The sequence below is a fragment of the Acartia tonsa genome, chromosome 6 (genome assembly GCF_053477335.1).
Source record: "Acartia tonsa isolate MP-2025a chromosome 6, ASM5347733v1, whole genome shotgun sequence".
NCBI classification, from domain to species: domain Eukaryota; kingdom Metazoa; phylum Arthropoda; class Copepoda; order Calanoida; family Acartiidae; genus Acartia; species Acartia tonsa.
In genome coordinates this window covers 798,329-818,939 of record NC_137265.1, presented here as the reverse complement: position 1 = coordinate 818,939, position 20,611 = coordinate 798,329, and the positions used below count along the sequence as shown (strand labels likewise).

Sequence of the window (20,611 nt, the reverse complement as noted above, 5' to 3'; positions counted from 1 at the left end):
CTGCCATCAAGATTCTCGAAGCTCTACTCCTCCCCCATGTCACGGAGGCCGTCCAACTTGCTGACCACCAACACGGTTTCAGGAAAGGTAGATCCACATGTACTGCTCTATTTTCAATCATAGACCACGTACATAAAGGTTTAAACAGAAAGAAACCATCACATAGAACCGTGTCAGTTGCCATAGACCTGTCCAAGGCATTTGACACAGTAGATCACCAGCTCCTCCTTGATGATATCAATCAACTCCATCTTAATGACTACATCAAGAAATTTCTATGTGCATACCTAAGAGGCAGGCAGACCTATGTTGTATTTAGAAATTCTAAATGCAAATATAGGAAGGTAAAACAGGGTGTCCCGCAAGGTGGCGTCCTGTCTCCAGTCCTGTTTAACCTTTACATGGCCTCCATGCCGCAACCCCCGGGAGACATCAAACTCGTCACATACGCGGACGACGGCAACATTCTCAACTCTGGCCCGGTAATTGAACCAATTGTCAAAGAGATAAACTCTTACCTCTCGGTCCTGGACACCTGGTTCAAAAGCCGTAATTTGTTCATCTCTCCATCAAAATCATCTGCCACAGTTTTTACTACATTCTCCAATGAAGTAAGTATGGAACTTGGGGTTGAAATAGCTGGAGAGAAAGTTCCCACAGTGAAAAAACCAAAAATCCTTGGGATCACTTTCGATGGCCTCCTTTCCTTCAGGGAACACACCAAGAACCTGAAATCCAATATCCAGTCCAGGAATAACATCCTTAAAGCTCTCACTGGAACTTCTTGGGGAAAGGACAAGGAAGTCATTGTTAACACCTACAAGGCAACAGGTCAATCCTTGCTCAACTACTGTTGCCCAATCTGGACACCAGCCCTCAGCAAAACCTCCTGGGAAGACCTCCAGACAGCCCAGAACACAGCCCTCAGAGTGGCCACTGGCTGTCACACCATGTCTGATTCTGACCACCTACACTCAGAGACAAAGGTTATGCAGGTGCGCCAGCATTGTGAAATGTTGAGCAAGCAATTTCTACTCGCAACTCAAAAATCGGGACACCCTAATAGAGTGGACCTGATTTCCCCACCCCCAGCCAGGCAGATGAAACAGACCTTGAAGTCCAAATTTGGCAACGAAATAAGGAGTATCTCCAGACCCAACTTGCCAGAGGAGGACTACAAATCCAAGTTGAAGCTGATTCACACCAAAACCGTGAAAAATGTCATCAACAACACCACCAACAAGGTCCTAAATGCCCGTCCTCCAGAGATAAACAGAACGGAGCTCTCCCTGCCCAGAACAACCAGATCTACTCTGGCACAGCTGAGATCTGGATACAGCACTTATCTAAACAGTTACAAGGCCCGTATAGATAAGACTGGTTCCATAGTGGATAAATGCCCCAACTGTGACAGTTCTCACACTACGTCGCATTTATTCAACTGTCAACAAAACCCGACCAGCCTCACAGTTAAAGATCTATGGAAAAACCCTGTCAAAACTGCCAGATTCCTAAATCTGGCAACAGATGTTGATGATCACGGTTAGAAGGACCTGGGCTACAGAAAGAAAGAAACATGTATCACAAGAGTATGACTTCTCTCCTGTATGCATCCTTTTATGTAATATTAACTCTTTACTGACACGGAAAGTCTTTCCACACGTATCACAAGAGTATCGATTTTCCCTTTTATGGATCCTCTTATGAATAGTTAATGTACTTTGTCGTGAGAAGGTCTTTCCACATGTATTAGAGGAGTATGGCTTCTCTCCTGTATGGATTCTCTTATGATCAGATAATGAACTTTGTTGTGAGAAAGACTTTTCACATGTATCACAAGAGTATGGCTTCGCACCTGTATGAATTCTCATATGTCTTGTTAAATTCGTTTTTGTAGAGAATTCCTTGCAGCAGACATGACACTTGTTCATGATGGATTATTAATTGTTCTTGTACCTGGAATAAATAATATATAATGTAATACTTGTGTAGAATTGAAAATAATAATCTAAATCCTTCATATCTTTTAATAATCATTTTAAATACCGATTATTGTATAACAGCTAGTATATAACTAAGTAGAGTTCGTGCGGCTGTTACTTTGTAGGTAAAAGTATTCCAGATGTACTCTATGAAAACTCTTACATCTAATTCTATCCACTTATATGCATATGTCTTATTACCCGATCTACTTTTGATGTTTTATTAAATGTCCATCTTCAGCTTTTATTTATAATACATAGGTACTATAGAAAAAAACATCATAAACCCCAACTGTTTGAATAATAATTTGATTACAGAAGACTAATTCACTTTTATGACAGACAGATAGACAATGACATCTTTAATATTGATATTCTAAAAATTCTGCTACATAAACTGACCAAGCTATATTTGCTTGATTCACTTCACAAAAAGTTTTAATTTTTACTTTATATACCAAATGATAACCATAATTGTTGATCTAAATCCTTGTTAGGGTAAGGCGGGGGAAGTTTCGTTGATTTGTTATAAATATTTAATTGTTTAGTACAGTGCACCTAATAATAAAAAAAAAGATTCTACCCTACTAAAAATAAACAAGAACAAAAAAAAAAGAAAACGAAAAAAAAAGATACAAAACAAAAAAGAGAAAACAAAAAAAAGAAAACAAAAAAAGATACCTAACAAAACAAAGAAAAAAAAAACAAAAAAAAAGCCTAACAAAAAAAAAGTTTTTAAAAAAAAGTAAGCAAAAAAAAAGAAGTGCACTTTTAGTTTTGTATGTTTTAACTTATTGTGATAGAAAACTCTTGTGATTTAATTTGTACTTTATTCTCACGGTGATCCTTCGCAGGGCCACCCTTTAAGGTTTCTTTGAAGCCTCGTCTAAGGGGAGAAGAAAAGTACTTTTATATTTATTTGTTGTATAATGGCGAAGGGAAAAAAAGAAGAGTTCCTCTGCCTACAATGTCACCAAAAAGTAACAGAAAACCAACACTCTGTTTGTTGTTGTATCTGCGACAGATGGATACACAAAGATTGTGGACTTGATGATGATGAATATAAACTAATTGACAAAATGTTCAGAAAAAAAGGTTCTCATTGTTGGTCCTGTGATGGCTGTTCACTAGGTCTCTCCAAGCTTCAAAAAATGATTGTCAATAACACCAGAGAAATCAATACATTGAAGCAAAGCGTAACTGATCTTGAAAATACGAGAGATAAGCACAGGGAGGATATAGACTCTAACACCACAAAAATACAGAATCTTGAAAAAGATGTTAAGGAGTTGAAGGAAAGTGAACCTGCAGCAAATTCAAAAGAGGATTTTATGGATGAAATTGATCTCAGAGAATCAAAAAAAGCCAATCTAATGATTTTCTCCCTGCCTGAACCTGATTCCAGTTTTACAAACAAGGACAAAAAGAATGCTGATACAGAAACTGTTGTCGATATATTCAGCTGTTTACATGTTGATGTTGACAGTCAAGCTGATATTAAATTCATCTACAGGGTTGGAGAACCTGGACCTAAGCCAAGACCTCTCTCTGTTGGCTTTCGTATTCCCCAGATAAAAGATAAAATTCTGAAGAATGCTTGGAAACTTGAAAAAACACAATATAAGAAGATTTCTCTTGCTCCAGACCTTAACCCCCTCCAACTTAAGAAAGAGAAAAAAATGTTAGCTGAGGCAAACCAAAAAAATCAGGAGATGTCGGACACTGATGCAAAAAACTTTACATGGAAACTGGTCGGAATGAGAGGACATCGAATGCTAAGAAAGGTAAAAATAAACCAGCAGGACAATCCAATGAGAGAAAGAACAGCCAGCATGAGAAGGACAAGATCGGAAATGGAGGAGGGAGAGGAGGAAGGGGAGGGGAGAGTGAGCAACTCCAAAAGAAACAAAAGACAATGTTGAATGTTGTCTATCTAAATGCAAGAAGTTTATCAAGAAAACTTCCTGATTTAGAAATTTTAGCTGCAGACAAACAACCTGACCTAATTCTTATTGATTGATTGATTGATTAGCCATAGTTTCTTAGGGTTTGGACCTAAGTAGTCATGGAGTAGGTTGAGACACTTTTGTGTAGCCACTAGGGCTATCAAGCTCCACGTTCAAGCACATTTTGACTTGACCCGCTATCTCATGAGAGCTACTCATTATTACCTCACCCTCGCCGAGTATGGCAGGTGTCCCAAATTAAGTCACCGTAATGAATGACGCTCTCCGCCGAGGAGCTTGGGATAAGGGTAGTACTGATATTATGTACTTGACTATTAAGTATCCAAATTTACTCAATAATCCCCTTCTTACACAACCAGGGGAAGTTGTGTGAATATATTCAACTGAGAAATTCGAGTTGCCACATGGGGACTAGAACTTGAACTCTCATCACCGTAACTCAGTGCGTTACCACTGAGCTACGACGCCCCTTTCCTAATTCTTATTACAGAAACCTGGTGTAATAGTGATATTCAAGATGCTATGCTCAGACTTAAAGACTATTATTTTGATCCTAATCTTCGTGTTGATAGACATGACACGCAAAATGGAATTGGTGGAGGCCTTATTATTTATGTTAGACATGGACTAACTATTTTACCCTGTGACAATAATTCTGAATTTAACCAGTTTGCCAGTTTCAAACTTTTAGATTGTGACAATACTATTGACTCTATTTTTACTCTAGTGTACAGATCTCCAAATTCTAACAGTGATAATAATGAAAAGCTATGTGAACTTTTTAACAATTTTGACGACAATGTGACAAACTTTATTGTTGGTGACTTTAATATGCCAGACGTAGATTGGAAGTTGTTATCCAGCAGTAACAAGCATAAAACTTTTTGGGATACAGTGATTGACAAAGCTTTCTATCAACTTGTTGATTTCCCAACACACAACAAAGGTAACATATTAGACTTAGTGTTTACTAACTGCCCAGACAGAATAGCAAATATCGAAAATATTGGAAATCTTGCTAATAGTGACCATTGTATACTGAGTATAGACATCCTATGTGATTCTCCTCCACTCGAAACCTGTGATATAATACCAAATTTTTATAAAATGAACACAAATGGTTTTGCTTATTATCTTGAAAATCTGGATCTTGAAAACAAAATTAAAAATTTAGACTGCAATGAAGGCTGGAATGTTTTCAAAAACTCAATATGTGATGGTATTGAAAAGTTTGTTCCAAAGCAAAAAAGAAACCTTAAATCTAGACCAGTTTGGATAAACAAACATGTGATAAGATTGTGCCACCAAAAAAGACGTAGATTTGCAATTTATTGTAAAGACAGAAGTGATGAAAATTTAAGAATTTACAGAAAAGTAGAAAAACAATGCAAAAATGCCGTTAGAAGATCTAAAAGAAACTTTGAAAAAAAATTGTCCCAGGATTCAAATAAAAAGCCTTTTAATGCTTACATCAAATCTAAAACAAAGTTGGTCCTCTCAAAGTTAATGGTAATGTTATTTCCGACAGCAGTTCCATGGCCACAATATTGAATGACTATTTTTCTAGCATTTTTACTCAACATCACGACAAAACTATTCCCCACCTTCCTCCTCAAAACTTTAAAGATGAACTGAAATTACTGTTTATAACTAAACACATGGTTGAAGAGAAGCTAAAGAAACTGAAAGATTCTCCTTCACGTGGCCCTGACTGTATTCCAAGTTTAATTCTTAAAAGATTTTCTTCTTTTCTAGCTGGTCCACTAGCCATCATCTTCAACAAATCAATTCGTAGCTCAATAGTTCCAGAAGATTGGTTACTTGGAAATGTTACTCCCATCTACAAAAAAGGATCAAAATGTAAGCCTGAGCATTACAGACCTGTTTCCTTAACGTGCATTTGTTGCAAAGTTCTAGAATCTTTTATCAAAGATTGTATAGTGAAACATATTCAAGGAAATAATCTGTTGAGAAAGACACAACATGGCTTTCTTAAAGGCCGTTCCTGTACAACAAATCTTCTTGAATTTTTAGAACAACTCATAAACAGCCAAGAAAATCTAGAACCTGTTGATGTAGTGTATCTTGACTTTGCCAAAGCTTTTCACAAAGTCCCCGTTTCCAAGCTTCTGGCCAAGGTAAAAGCCAAAGGAATATCAGGCAACATTTTTAATTGGATAAAAAGCTGGTTGACCAATAGAAAACAGAGAGTTGTTTTAAATGGAAAATTTTCATCTTGGCTGGCTGTTCTGTCTGGCGTCCCACAAGGAAGTGTCTTGGGCCCATTACTGTTCCTGATATTTATTGATGACCTAGATGACTTTGCCCCGCTGATTAACATTCTCAGCAAATTTGCTGATGACACTAAGCTTGGCCATACTGTTATTAGCCAGAACGACAAAGAAATTCTACAGTCTCAGCTTGATTCTTTAACTAAATGGGAAGATAAATGGGGAATGGAATTTAATGTTTCTAAATGCAAAGTTATGCACTTAGGTTCCAGAAACAATAATTTTACCTACACTATGAAGGGAGAAATCTTAAGTGTTGTTGATCGTGAAAAAGATATTGGAGTTACATTTAATGAATCCCTGAAACCAGGCCTTTACTGTAAAGAAGCTGCCAGAATTGCCAGAGGAGTCCTGTTCCAGATATCCAGATCCTTCCACTATCGTGGCAGACATGTATTTTTAAACTTATATAAAAGATATGTCCGAGTTCACTTAGAATTTGCTACACCAGTATGGTCACCATGGCAAGTTGGAGATATTACTACACTTGAAAAAGTTCAGCAAAAAGCAGTTGGTATGATATCTGGACTGAAAGGTAAAACATACGAGGAGAAATTAAAAGAACTTAATCTACCTACACTTGAGAAAAGGAGGTACAGAGCAGATTTGATTCAATTATTTAAAATTTTAAATGACATTGACTCTGTAGAAGCAAGGACATGGTTTCAGATAGTGAACGAAAATAGACCAAATACAAGAGCCATAAATTCTGACCATGGAGTGATAAGCTTTCAAATTCCAGTGAAAAGAACAGAACTATCCAGAAATGTATTCAGTGTTAGAGCAGCTAAATTCTAAATGATCTTCCTGTTCATGTGAAAAAGGCCGTGACTTTATCTACATTCAAAAAAAGACTTGATAGTCATATTCAGACTTTGGCCTAGATATTCAGACCTCTTACTATGACCCTACTTGGGTTCTTAAGAGTAAAATAACAATAAACAATAATATTTGTAATATAGAAATCTAACTTACTTTACTTTGCTAAAATCAAATTACTATTTTTTTCCTTGTCTTTTTCTTTCTTTTTATTAAATCAGTCTCAATTCATTTTATATTCAGTCTGAAAATAAATATAATAGGTACCTAATGATTTTACATGTAACACAATTCTAATAATCTAATTAGAGAGATCTAATTAATCAAATATCAGAAAATAAATTAGGGAACAAAAGTTACATAATTTAGTTAAAATATAATTATTTTTTACAATTTTGTATTATTTAGTATTCTGCAAACTTAGGTTAGGTTAAAATGAATTGGGATAAGGTAGTCCCACAGAATTAGGGCAACACAGATTTATGTTTAAACAATAAAGGAAACAAAGTGTATATGATACTAATTATTTTGTATTAATTTTGAATCAAGTATTCCTAAAGCTAAGGTTAGAGTAAATAGGGTATGTACAAGTTAGCCTAACAGGGTTAGAGCAACGCAGATTTATATTCAAACAATAAACAATATAGGAAACAAAGTATAAGATACTAAATACTTATTTAAACATTTTTAAAATCTATAGGTGCCTATAACATTTTATTTTCAGTATCATGATTTTGTGCTTAAAATCATTTTTAGAAAAGTAATATAAGGGAAAGTTGCATGAAGTGCATTAAAGAGTTGGGGGTACTTATAGAAGTAAACCGCTACATGCTTTTGTAGAATATGAGTTATATAGTGGTTAAATTTGAAGATATTTGAAATAAAAATAAATTACCCGGCAGTTTTGAGTTACTTCCAAATATGTCTAATTTGTGTATGTAAAAACACTATTTCAGTCTTAATTTTTTTCAAAACTAGTGGTAGAAAATTGAAATTTTTAAAATATATGCCCTATAAAGATAGTTAAAACCATTAAACAGGAAAAATATGTGGTTCATTAAATTCAAGCAAAAATGCATTTGTGCATCTACCCCTTTACACATTTATCCAATCTTAAATACAAAAATAAATATTTAACAAAGCACTTGCTAAAAGACATTTACAACAAATTCGCAATTTAGGTTAACTCATTTATTAAACATTTTTATTTTTATTTACTTAAACAAATTCTTCACTCTCAATTCCTTCTTTCTCTTTTATAATTACTTCCACACTCTCAGCCTCCATCTTTATGACGAAAGGATCCTCACAAGAGTATGGTCTATCTCCTGTATGGATTCTCTTATGAACAGTTAAGTCACCATTTGTACGGAAAGATTTTTCGCATGTATCACTTTTGAATGGTTTTTCACCTGTATGGATCCTCTTGTGACGATTTAATTCACTTAGTTGCGAGAAAGTTTTTTCACATGTGTTACAAGAGTATAGCTTTTTATCTGATGGATCCTTTTATGAAGTCCTAGCTGAGGATTCGTACAGAAAGCTTTTTCACATGTATCACAAGAGTATGGCTTCACTCCTGTATGGATCCTCTTGTGCTTAGATAAGTCAATTCTGTCTAAAAATGCGCTACCACACGTATCACATTTGAATGGCTTCTCTCCTGTATGATTTCTCATGTGTACTGTTAGACTACTTTTTGTAGATAATTCCTTGCAGCAGATATGACACTTGTTCATGATGGATTCTTTATTGTTCTTGCACCTGGAAATAAAAAAGTTTAATTTTATAAATATGAAGTTTACATTTACAGAAACACAAACCTCATGCCTATACAAATTTGGATTTGGGGGAGGGATGGGGAGGGCGCCAACTTTTCGAGTTTTTCAATAAAAGAGAGGGGTAGGTTTCTGGTAAAATCCGTAAAGGTTATGTGTTATAAGTTAAAATCAATGGTAGAACAATAAAAATTTATGTTTACTTTGTTTTAAAAAAATTTGTCTATAGTTCTTTTCAATAAGAAATACACATATTTAGTGAATATTACCGTTCTACTACTATTTTCAAGCCTTAAAACACACACCTTTACGGATTTTACCAAAAACCTATCCCTCTCTTAGTTTTCATATGCTTTTATCCTAGCAATTCATATTGGCCAAATTACGCAAAATTTGATCTTAACAGAAAGACATATATTCTTTATTACTTTGGCAATGAACACTCAATTTCTTCATTGAATGACTGGTTATCATTTTGGGATGTTTTTTTTTGCAAAATAAATAAAAATTTATGAGTATACAGTTTTCAAAATAAAATCTTAGTCACCTTTTTTATCCTAGGGACTTATTGGTTCAATGAAGATTACAAGAATTCTACTTTTTCAGTTCATTTTTTTATCTGAAAAATAATAAGAATAATGTAAGACACAATAAGATGAATATATAATGTTCCCCATTCAATAGAAGAATCAAAATAGTAAAATAAAGTTGACACAAAGTGTGAAAGTCAATAAAAGTAGCGTGACTCACCACAAAACAAACATGTGTAACCATTTATCCAGGTAGACGACAGCATCTTGTATTTCTGTAAAATTCACAAATGTTTGGTCTATGACTTAATGTTGGATAAAGTAAAACCCCAGAATAAACTAAACTATTTCTGGAATGTATAAAAGCTTCATAGGTACATAAAAATGATAATATCAAATAGACAAGATAAAATACACATGAATATATTTTTATATTAAAATAAGATAAAATACTATTCTTGGTCTAGGATCACTGGATGCTTGTGATTAGCAGAAGAGTCCTCCCTTGGTCATTTAAAGTCGGCCTCTTCTTCTTGTGTAGATTAGACATCCAGTTTAATACTTGGTCTGTGAGCACTGGTAAAACATACCTAGATAAAACATAGGTTTTGGTCTGTTACATATTAATCTTCACATTAATTATAAACTGTTTAATTCTTAAACTTTTTGTGTGATCCTTGGTCTATTACCTAATCTTTCTTGACAACGAAATCTCCAGACTTTGCATACTGCCTGCCAGTGGGCTTCAACTCTCTCTTCCTTCCCCCGTGTTCATAGAGACCCTTGAGGAAGTAGTATTCGTTGTTAATCCTCTCAACTTGTGACTCCAACACCTCCACCCTACGCTTGTAGTATTCAAGATCTTTAACCATCGCATGCTTCTCCTCCTCAACCTTGTTGGCCATTCCCTTCCATTGCTTAGTGGCTGTTTTCTCCTTGGACAGTTGAACGTTCTTGGATGATAGTTCTTTCCTATATTGCAGGACCAGCTCTTCATTAATCCTATTGTACCTCTCGTGACTGTTCTCTATATCCGCTGCCTCTATAGCCTCAAGCTCACTCTCATTACAATCTTCTTCATCCTTTTCTTCCACCTCTTTTTCGTCCTCATCCTCTCTCTCTCTCTCCTCGCTGTCTCCAAGTGTCAGTTTCTTTGTCAAAACTTCCACCTCTCTGTCCTCCATCTCTCCTTGTTCAAAACCCTCATCTTCAGAGAAAACAATCAAATCAGCCACGGCCTCTTCCTCTACGTCCTCCTTCACCTCCTCCTTGACCTGTTCTCCCCATGTAGGTCGTTCTGAAGATTGATGGAGCTCATCTAAATACTCTTCCAAAACTCTCTCCCTCTCCTCCTTTGTCCACGGGGCAGTTTTGTAAATATCCCAAGAATGCCAGCCTTCCGGTCTTCTCTGACTCCATGTCAACTTGGACCTCCTGTATCCTCCTGTTGATCTTGGCCTTCCTCCCAAGTTACGGTCTTCAAGCTCCTGGCGGTGATACTCGTTAAACCTATATCCCTCAGTTTCGATAAGAGGAGGGGGAACTCTTACCCTCACTGAGCTCGATTTACGCTTGCTTGCATTCCCATAGAAGGTATTGTCCAGGGCAATAAGTATGTGGTTTTTGATCTTCACCAGACACTCGTAGCTTGGGTTTATTCCCAAACCCAAGCCGAGTTGGAACTCTACAAAAGAAGTTCCCCTCACCCTCAGGGTCTTGTCAGACTCAGATACCCAGCACATACCCATTTTGTGCATGTTGAGAGGCGGCATGCCCATCTTCTCATTGTACCATCTGATGCTTTCATTCAAATCTCCCACCTTCTTCCATACAACAGAACTATTTGGAATGAACATGGCACTCCCAAAGATGACCTTATTTTTCTCCTGCTTCTTAACAGCGTCAACAATCTCTTCCATGTACTTTGTGAGTTTCTTGTTCTCTAATGCCCCTGCCCATTTCTGATAAGCTAGGATGATGATATTTTTGCTTTCGCTTTGGTCATTAACGGCATCCAGGATTGTATCAGTACATGTACGAATATCATAGTTCTTAAGGGATATCCACTTGGCACGGGTCATGGTTTCATCCCAAATTCTTTGGGGCATCATATAGCTAGCAAAGATGTAGTCCTTTGGCGGCATTTTTGGGCAAGCTTGATAAAAATTCTGTCTATTATCTGAAAAATAAACAACAATGATGAGTACTAATGGAAGGAGAAAATTTGTTTGAAGTTTGTTTGACATGACATGAATTTTTCGTAGACAAGCTGGGATTTTTTCCAAAAAACATAATTTGATAGAAAATGTTATATACGGTTAAAATATTCTTGTTTCGTGCTGGATGTAATAAAAAAAAAAATTTTGGGCTTCAATCAGGATAAAAAACTTCGTTCTGACGGAAAAAATTGAAAAATGCGACAATAAAACAGAACACGCAGGCAATTTGTTTGAATTTTATACTATATTATGCTTTAAAAATTTGTTTTTCACTGTTTATTTCTATGAAACATTAGCTTTTCACTGTTTTCTTGAAATTTCACGCGTTCGTTCTAATGGCGTCGCGCCTGTGTAGGTGAAAACTTTGATTTTGATGCAATGCCGCGTATTTGTTTTTCCGAGATCTGCCTTTTGTGCGTTGCTTTCTCACGGGCCGATCCCAATAATTTCAACTTTGGGTGCAATGCCGCGCATTTGTTTTACCGGGATCTGTGTTTTTACGCTTTTCTCTTCGAAAGTGTTGCCAAATCTTATATTGTATTGGTACCTATAAATTTTTACAATAAAGGTATTCGTTTATTTACAATTCGTTTATATACATTGTGTTTTTCTGAATATTCGTTTTAGTTTAGAATGATGTCCATGGTGTTCTTTGACATCCTTCCATTTTGAATCACATCCAACAGCGGTTCCTTCTTGACTCCTTTCTTGGTCAAGATATCTGCTAGCATATCTTGACCTTTTATCCACCGGACTTCCAAGATTCTCTTCTCCTCAATCATTTCTTTAATAATAGCGATGTCCGCTCTTAGCATCCTTTCTTGCACTTCAGATTCTGAATATACTGCGTCCCTAGCTGACTTATTGTCAGTAATGGCTCTTACTTTTAGATCAATCTTGCCGTTTGTAATCGTCTTGATCTGGGTCTTTACACCTAGAGCTGCATCTAAGCCTAATGACAAAACTTGAGTTTCAGCGCCAAGAGTGCTGTGTACTTTCCTCTTTAGTTTATTTGCTTTCCATTCTATTACAGCTGCCTTTCCATTTTTGATGTTAACCATGAAAATGACATATCCACCACAGCTGTCAGTATTGTTGTTGAGATTGCGGTAAGCCGCATCTGTGTATACCCATATTTGGCAGTCTTCTAGGTTATCAAGGCACGGGATTCTAATTGTCACTTTGTTCTTTTTCATTCTCTGAAAACAACTTTGGGCTTCTTTAAGTTTCTCAACTTTACCTCCTTTGAAGTTTGTTGACAAATCAACACAATCAAATGCTAGGTCAGGTCGTGTTGCTCTGACTGTCCAATTTAGGATTCCAGTTATTTGTCTGAGTATTGTCAGCTCATCCTGATTCATCTCTCTAGCTTTGTCCTTGATCAGTTTTGTATCAACCTTGGGAATATTGGCATCATCCACATATTTATCTTGGTCTATTGTGATTCCTTCCTTGTCCTGCTTAAATAGAAAACCAGTGTACATGAATTGCTTAGTCTCCTGTTTTCCAACTTTGAATATTCCTAGCACTTCAGGCATGATTTTGTCAATGAATTCTTTTGTGCCAGCATAAAAAAAGTCATCTACATGTATGCCAACTATACCAATGAGCTTGTCATCTTTGATCATGTAAAAAAGTCCTTTATCTAGAGGTGACTTTTTGAAACCTAATTCCTTGAGCTTATCCTGTACTCTCATATACCATTTGCGGCTGGCATCTTTCAGCCCATATAGGCATTTGTTCAGTTTGAGTAGTTTACCTTGCATATTGGCCTCCTTTGGAGGTTTTACAAAAACTTCTCTATCCATCTGGCTTCCTTGTAGGAAAGCTGATGATATGTCAGTTGTGTATATTGCCCATCCTTCTGTTGCTGCCAAAGTTGATATCAGTCTGATTGACTGTTTTTGAACTGTTGGACTGTCTGTAGGAAAGTCTGTCTCTTCCTGAAAGCCTCTAGCCGTTAGTCTGGCTCTCTTTTCTGTTCCTTTTTCAGTAAGAACCCAGGTAGTAGTTATTCTGTCTTGACCTATATCATCTACTATTTCATAAGTGTTGAAGGCCTTTAGCTTATTGAGCTCATCATATTTTGCTTGTAGGCATTCTGGTGAGTTCCTTTGTTCAGCTGGAACCATTACAGCTAGTATCTCTTCACATATCATTAGATATGCAGTCTCTTCCTCCTTTTCTATTCTTACTTTTCTTTGTTCAATGTCAGATATTTCAAGATTTCTGCCGTTATCTAGCTTTATTACAGTCATAACTTCAACATCTTCAGCTTCCATTTGATCATTATTGGATTCATACTTGATATCCCGCTTTGATACCTCATCATGGAACACTTCTCCATTATCAAGCTCAATATTGAACCAACCAGCGTTCCTTCCTCCTACCTTCCCTCCATGACTAAGAATTTTTCCTTTCTCCCACTTTCCTTCTTTCCACTGCGTTGCCGGGATCGCTCTAAAGAGATCGTCTTTTAAATGGTTTCCATACTTTTGAGAGTGTTTTGGAATGTCATTCGCTAGCGCAAAGCCTTGTTTGTGTAATGGAAGGTCCGTGGAAGCACTCCAGGCTTTAATGCATTCGTACCATGTATTAAACTCTCTATATTCATCTAAAGGTGGAATTGGTATCGTGTTTCTTCCATAATCATATCTTTGCTCTCTGTATGGGTCTGGTCTATCATAGGTCCTCTGTCTGCTGTCTTCAAAAAATCCTTGTCTTTGTCTAGGATTATCTTCGAATATATATCTTAATTGTCGGGGATTATCCTCAAAAATGCTTAGTCTTGGTCTATTATGGTCATCAGAAGTTTTAGGTCTAGCACCTCCATGCGTGCCCTCTCTATCATATCTGTCGTTGTTTGAAACGCTACTAAAGAAGTTGCCATCCTTGTTACTATATCTGTCATACTGTGTTTCACTTGGTCTATAGTATGCATTACTTGGTCTGTTATATTGTCTGTCATATTCTTCAAATCTCTCTCTATTATTGTTGTATTGATTTGCGCTATTATTGACGTTGTTGTCCTTGTTCGTTTCGCTAAATAAATCATTGTTTCTTGGTCTATTATTAAATTCATCATAGAAAACACCATTTATTCTTTGTCTACCTCCAGAATTAATATCTTCTAACCTTGGTCTAGTATTTAAATCATCAGTATAATTGATTAAACCACCTGTGGGACCGCCCCCCACTCTTGGTCTATTATTTAAATCATCCATATATCTACCTGTGGGACCGCCACCTATCCTTGGTCTATTATTTACATCCTCCATATAGCCACCTGTGGGACCGCCCCCCACATTTGGTCTGTTATTTGTACTATCCGTAACGCCACGCTCTCGCACGCCCTCCGAATTATTACTTTCATCAGTAATATTTGGTCTGTTATTATTTTGAGCCAAACTTGGTCTATTATCCATTACGCCCGGATTTTGTTCCTTTTCTGGCCCATTATTAACACCAGGGTTATGATTTGCACCACCCCCGCCAATTGCGCCGCCAATGGCGCCGTCCATTTCATCATCGCCACTTGAAATTACCCTCCCAGGGTTTCCGTTTTTATCGCCCATTTTTAGCAATTCTGGGGTTTAAAACACCTGACTTCGTGTTTTTAACGTCTTTTGTTTTGACACAATTTTTCGTGAAGCTGTCCGAAAAAAATTTACTGAGCCTAAGCTAGATTTATAATTACACAGAGTCGTAGATCGGTTTTGCCAATGCTACCATTGTGAAAGTCAATAAAAGTAGCGTGACTCACCACAAAACAAACATGTGTAACCATTTATCCAGGTAGACGACAGCATCTTGTATTTCTGTAAAATTCACAAATGTTTGGTCTATGACTTAATGTTGGATAAAGTAAAACCCCAGAATAAACTAAACTATTTCTGGAATGTATAAAAGCTTCATAGGTACATAAAAATGATAATATCAAATAGACAAGATAAAATACACATGAATATATTTTTATATTAAAATAAGATAAAATACTATTCTTGGTCTAGGATCACTGGATGCTTGTGATTAGCAGAAGAGTCCTCCCTTGGTCATTTAAAGTCGGCCTCTTCTTCTTGTGTAGATTAGACATCCAGTTTAATACTTGGTCTGTGAGCACTGGTAAAACATACCTAGATAAAACATAGGTTTTGGTCTGTTACATATTAATCTTCACACAAAGTTAGATTTTACAGAAATTGTACAAGAGCATTATAAAATACAAGAACTCATATAGGTATTTAAATAATTTAAATTCAATAATAAAAAGTAAAAAAAACATTATAAACATATGATATACATGATACTGATTCTTAAATTATAAGAAAACCAATTGTTCATAAAATTAATAATTTATGTTCTACGATATTGAGATAAGGACAGAAATAATGTATTAATAGAAACAGTATTTACATGATTTAGTTGAAATATAATAATTTTTTACAATATTATATTAATTAATATTCCTCAAACTATTAGAATAGGGTGGAAAACCCCACCACACCCCTGAGATAAAAATACCCTTCTCTAATTTAAAACAAAATTACAATGGAATGATTCTATATAGGATGAAAACTTCCCAATACCTTTAGATAAAATACATTTACAACAAATTCCCAAACTAGGTTAATTCATAGACAACATAGACAATACATAAACAATTCTTATATTTGATAAGTTCCAACTACATTCCAACAAAAAACATACCTAGTCTTTTATAAAGATTCCTTCAAAAGAGAACTGAATCATTTCAGTCGTAAAAGAAGTCTTTTTTTCTATGGACAGACAGACAATAAATATATGTAAAACCACCTATTTAAAATGTATATAATTATAAATAACATTTTTTCAAAGTATCATGATTTTTTTTTTAGAATTGATTTTGGAAAAGCATTATTATTTACACATTACTTTAAATCTTAAATACAAACATAGTACAGCTCTTGCTAAAAGACAACAAATTCGCAATTTAAGTTCATTCATTTAACAAACATTTTTTTGTATCTACTTAAAAAGATTCTTCACTCTCAATTCCTTCTTTCTCCTTTATTTCCTCTTTTATAATTACTTCCACACTCTCAGCCTCCATCTTTATAGATATAGGATCCTCATCAAGAGTTTCTTCTTCTTTTATCTCTAGTTTTACACCAGATTCACCACAATCAACAAAACTGGTAGAAGCTGTTGGTGGAACTGTTTTCTTAGCAGATTCTACCTTTTTGAGATGTCCAGCTGATTTTTTATGTCTTGTCAGGTCTGAACTTAAATTATAAGATTTCTGACATAATTCACAAGAGTATGGTTTCTCACCTGTGTGGATCCTCTTATGTACAATTAAGTTGCTATGTTTTGAGAAAGCCTTATTACAGGTATCACAAGAGTATGGCTTCTCTCCAGTATGAATCCTCTTATGTTCAGCTAATGCACTTTGTTGTGAGAAAGCCTTATTACAGGTACCACAAGAGAATGGTTTCTCTCCTATATGGATCCTTTTATGGACATTTAATTGAGAATTTGTACGGAAAGCTTTTTCACATATATAACAAGAGAAAGGTTTCTCACCTGTGTGGGTCATCTTATGAACAGTAAAATCACCATTTATACGGAATTCTTTCTCACATATATCACATGAATATGGTTTTTCTCCTGTATGGATCCTCTTATGTTCAGCTACTGCATCTTGTCGCGAGAAAGACTTTTCACATATATCACAAGAGTATGGCTTCTCTCCTGTATGGATCCTCTTGTGGACAGTTAAAATATTACTTGTTAGGAAAGCTTTATCACATGTATCACATTTGAAAAGCTTCTCTCCTGTATGAATTCTCTTATGTGCTGTTAAATTGCTTTTTGTAGAGAATTCCTTGCTACAGATATGACACTTGTTCATGATGGATTATTAATTGTTCTTGCACCTGGAATAAATAATATTTAATGTAATACAATTTTATAATTGGATTAATAATTACACTTTGATTATTTTTTTGTAATTGTATGACTATATCATTACCGCTTCTCTTTATTGAAGGTTGTTTCCGTAGGTCTGTCAATATTTACTTTATGAAACTCTCCCCTTACATCCATATCTTAACTAGTATCGCTACATTATATATGTAGGGTGTGTTCATAGATATGTAAGTAAAAGTATTTCAAATATGATGTGCTGTTTTATTTAATGGTATGGACAAAATTATCTTTGTACTTGTTAAAAACTAACTTACTTTAATTTTCTGAACTGAGACTATGCGTGGTTTGTTTCTCTTTATGTTGACTTCAGTTTCAAATATTATTTTTTTTTGTCTGATTATAAAAAAAATTATTATATCATATGTAGCAGAAGTCTAATAATGAGATATAACTAAATATAAGTGGTGCCATATATGAAATACCAATGTAAAATAATATTCTTGTCATTTATGCTTGCAATCATCTTTATAAAATGGGAAACTTAAAAATCACAAATTAACCATTTTTATGTGTATCTTCAAAACTGTCTAATAAAAGTTAATTTTCTTTCAAAATTTCTTAAAAAGTAAAAACATATTTTTGCGATAGCTAATACATAAGGCTAAGACATTGAGCTGATTTTTTAATGAAAACTTTTTTCACATACCTCAACTAAGTAGACACTACATATTTCATTATGGCACTTTCCTTCCTCTTAAATATTATGATATAAAATAATATTTTTACTATAGAAAACTCATTCACTTTTATTACAGACAGACAGACATCCTACATCATTAATTCTCAAGATTCTCAAGATTCTAACATAATATTTGTTATATAGAAACATTACTTACTTTACTTTGCTAAACTCAAATTGCTAGTATTTTTTCTTTGTCTTTTTCTTTATTTTTATTAAGTTGTCTCAACTCATTTTATATTCAGTCTGAAAATAAATATAATAATAATTTTACAAGTAACACAATTCTAATAATAAGATCAAATTAATTGAATGAATAATTACAACAAATTCGAAATTTTGGTTCATTCATTTATAAAACATTTTTATTTCTGTCCACTTAAACAAATTCTTCACTCTCAATTCCTTCTTCTTCCTTTATTTCCTCTTTTATAATTACTTCCACACTCTCAGCCTCCATGTTTATAAAGATAGGATCCTCATCAAGCCTTTCTTCTTCTTTTATCTCAAGTTTAATATCAGCTTCACCACAATCAACAAAACTGGTAGAAGCAGAAGGCGTGACTATATTCCAACTTAATTTATGGTTTAAATCATTTTGTTGTAACATCTTTTCACATGTAAAACAAGTGTATATCTTCTTTCCTGTTTGACTTCTATGCTTGACAATTAACGAACTAGTTGTACGAAAACCTTTTTTACATGTATCACAAGAGTATGGTTTAACCCATTTGTGGGTCCTCTTATGTTGAGTTAATTCACCCTTTGAACGGAAAGCCTTTTCACATGTATCACAAGAGTATGGTTTTTCACCTGTATGGATTCTTTTGTGTTTTGTTAAGGAACTACTAACTGAAAATGCCTTTTCACAAAAATCACATTTGAATGGCTTCTCACATGTATGTGGCACGATTTCAATCTGGGTAGTAGTGGCAAAAACTGCCACAGGTTCGCTTCCAACACAAAGTTGTTTACCACCATAGGTTTGATTCTCTACAGATGCCTAAATCAAAAATAACTCCATGGCCTGAAATGACGCAACACTTTTAAAAATATCTAGATATAGCATATGTTATACAATTGAGTAATTTGTTTAAAAGGCAATTTAACAGTAAGGGGGGAGGCGGAAGTGACACTTTTTGAAACCAAAACTAAAAGTCAAAGAAAATCAGTTAAATAAAAAGTTACAACTCAGAGATTTGGCATGGCTGTTGCCATTTCCCGCCGAATTTTTTTCTGCCTTTTTTCACAATTTTCAATCATCTGAGAGAAACTTTTTTTTTCATACAAATTTCCCATATACTTTCACTTGACACGTAATATTTGACACTTACAATTTATTTTAATATTAACATGTTTGAAAGTGTCATGTGAAAATATAAGGGAAATTTGTATATTTTTTTTTTGTATCTCAGATGATTGAAAATGGTCTAATTTGGCGAATAAAGGCAAAAAAAACAAATTCGGCGGGAAACGGCGGTTTTTGGCGAGAGCGTCGGTTCCGCCGCCGTTTCTTCACAGTTCCATATGCATTAAAAAGGGGGAGTTTCACAAAATGCATTTCAATTTAAATATAGTGATAGAATTGTAATATCATAAAAAAGTGGTAAAAGAGTTAAAAATCAACATGGAAGTACGAACTTAACTGTTATAAGAATCACTATGTAAAGTTTGAAAAAATAGGACAATTCTAACATGTATAAATTGACAAAAACAGCTATCCATTACGGATGGACCAACTCTAATTACAAAAAAAGCTTTGCTTTTAAAATAATTACCCATGAGAAATGGTCACTACATAGAAATGAATTAGTGTTAGGTTTCCACTCTGGTCCTCTATCCACAGCCTCTATCCACCTGTATGTGTAATTAGCAGGAAAGTTATGTAATATTACACCATCTCCTGTAGTCTTTCCACATCCAAAGACCGCACATTTTCGAAGCCTAGGCATTGTCTGAAATCATTGTTGAATGAAAGTTAAAATGCATGTTGTGAATTTACATCTTTAAATTCAAAATACATCCCAATAGAAAGTCTTTTCTCTACTCAATAAACTATGGCCTCAATTCAATTCCTAACCCAATAACTAAAGAGTGTCCAAAGACCTGTTTTAATTTGTGATATAATCAAATTTCCTGTTCTGAAAATATAAAAAATAATCAAGAAATAAAACAAAATGTACAGAAAACAAACAAGAATTACAGATTTACACAGAGAGATTACTTTACAATCCTTATCAAATCAATATAAAAATTTGTTAGAAAATAGATTTAGTAGAAAAAAGTTCCTAGCAAATAATATATAACAATTTAATTTACTGAAAATTGATCTTTCTTATCAAATGTCATTATATAAACAGACAAAAAAATTTCAAAATT

The 20,611-nt window shown here is 34.7% G+C and overlaps 2 protein-coding genes across 4 annotated transcripts in view; both read right to left on the bottom strand.

Moving 5' to 3' along the window:
- LOC145321531 (uncharacterized) overlaps window positions 1-20,183 on the bottom strand; it is a 63,728-nt gene extending 43,545 nt beyond the window's left edge. Inside the window, exons 1-4 of one of the 3 annotated variants that reach the window (XM_080162938.1) lie at window positions 20,011-20,183; window positions 18,390-19,259; window positions 17,808-17,886; window positions 15,914-17,501 (exon numbers count right to left, since the gene is read on the bottom strand). In XM_080162938.1, the coding sequence (XP_080019064.1) occupies window positions 16,595-17,476 (882 nt within the window). In that variant the 5' untranslated portion in view covers window positions 17,477-17,501; window positions 17,808-17,886; window positions 18,390-19,259; window positions 20,011-20,183 and the 3' untranslated portion in view covers window positions 15,914-16,594. Of the gene's footprint in view, window positions 1-15,913; window positions 17,502-17,807; window positions 17,887-18,389; window positions 19,260-20,010 lie in introns of those variants that run through there. The other 2 variants (XM_080162937.1, XM_080162939.1) reach the window with 2 other exon arrangements.
- Window positions 9,569-11,613, bottom strand: LOC145321525 (uncharacterized). The gene is made up of 2 exons (XM_080162930.1): window positions 10,057-11,613; window positions 9,569-9,957 (listed from the first exon to the last, which is right to left on the bottom strand). The coding sequence occupies exon 1, from the start codon at window positions 11,611-11,613 to the stop codon at window positions 10,057-10,059; it is 1,557 nt and encodes a 518-aa protein (XP_080019056.1). The 3' UTR covers window positions 9,569-9,957.
- Window positions 20,184-20,611: the final 428 nt, after the last annotated feature.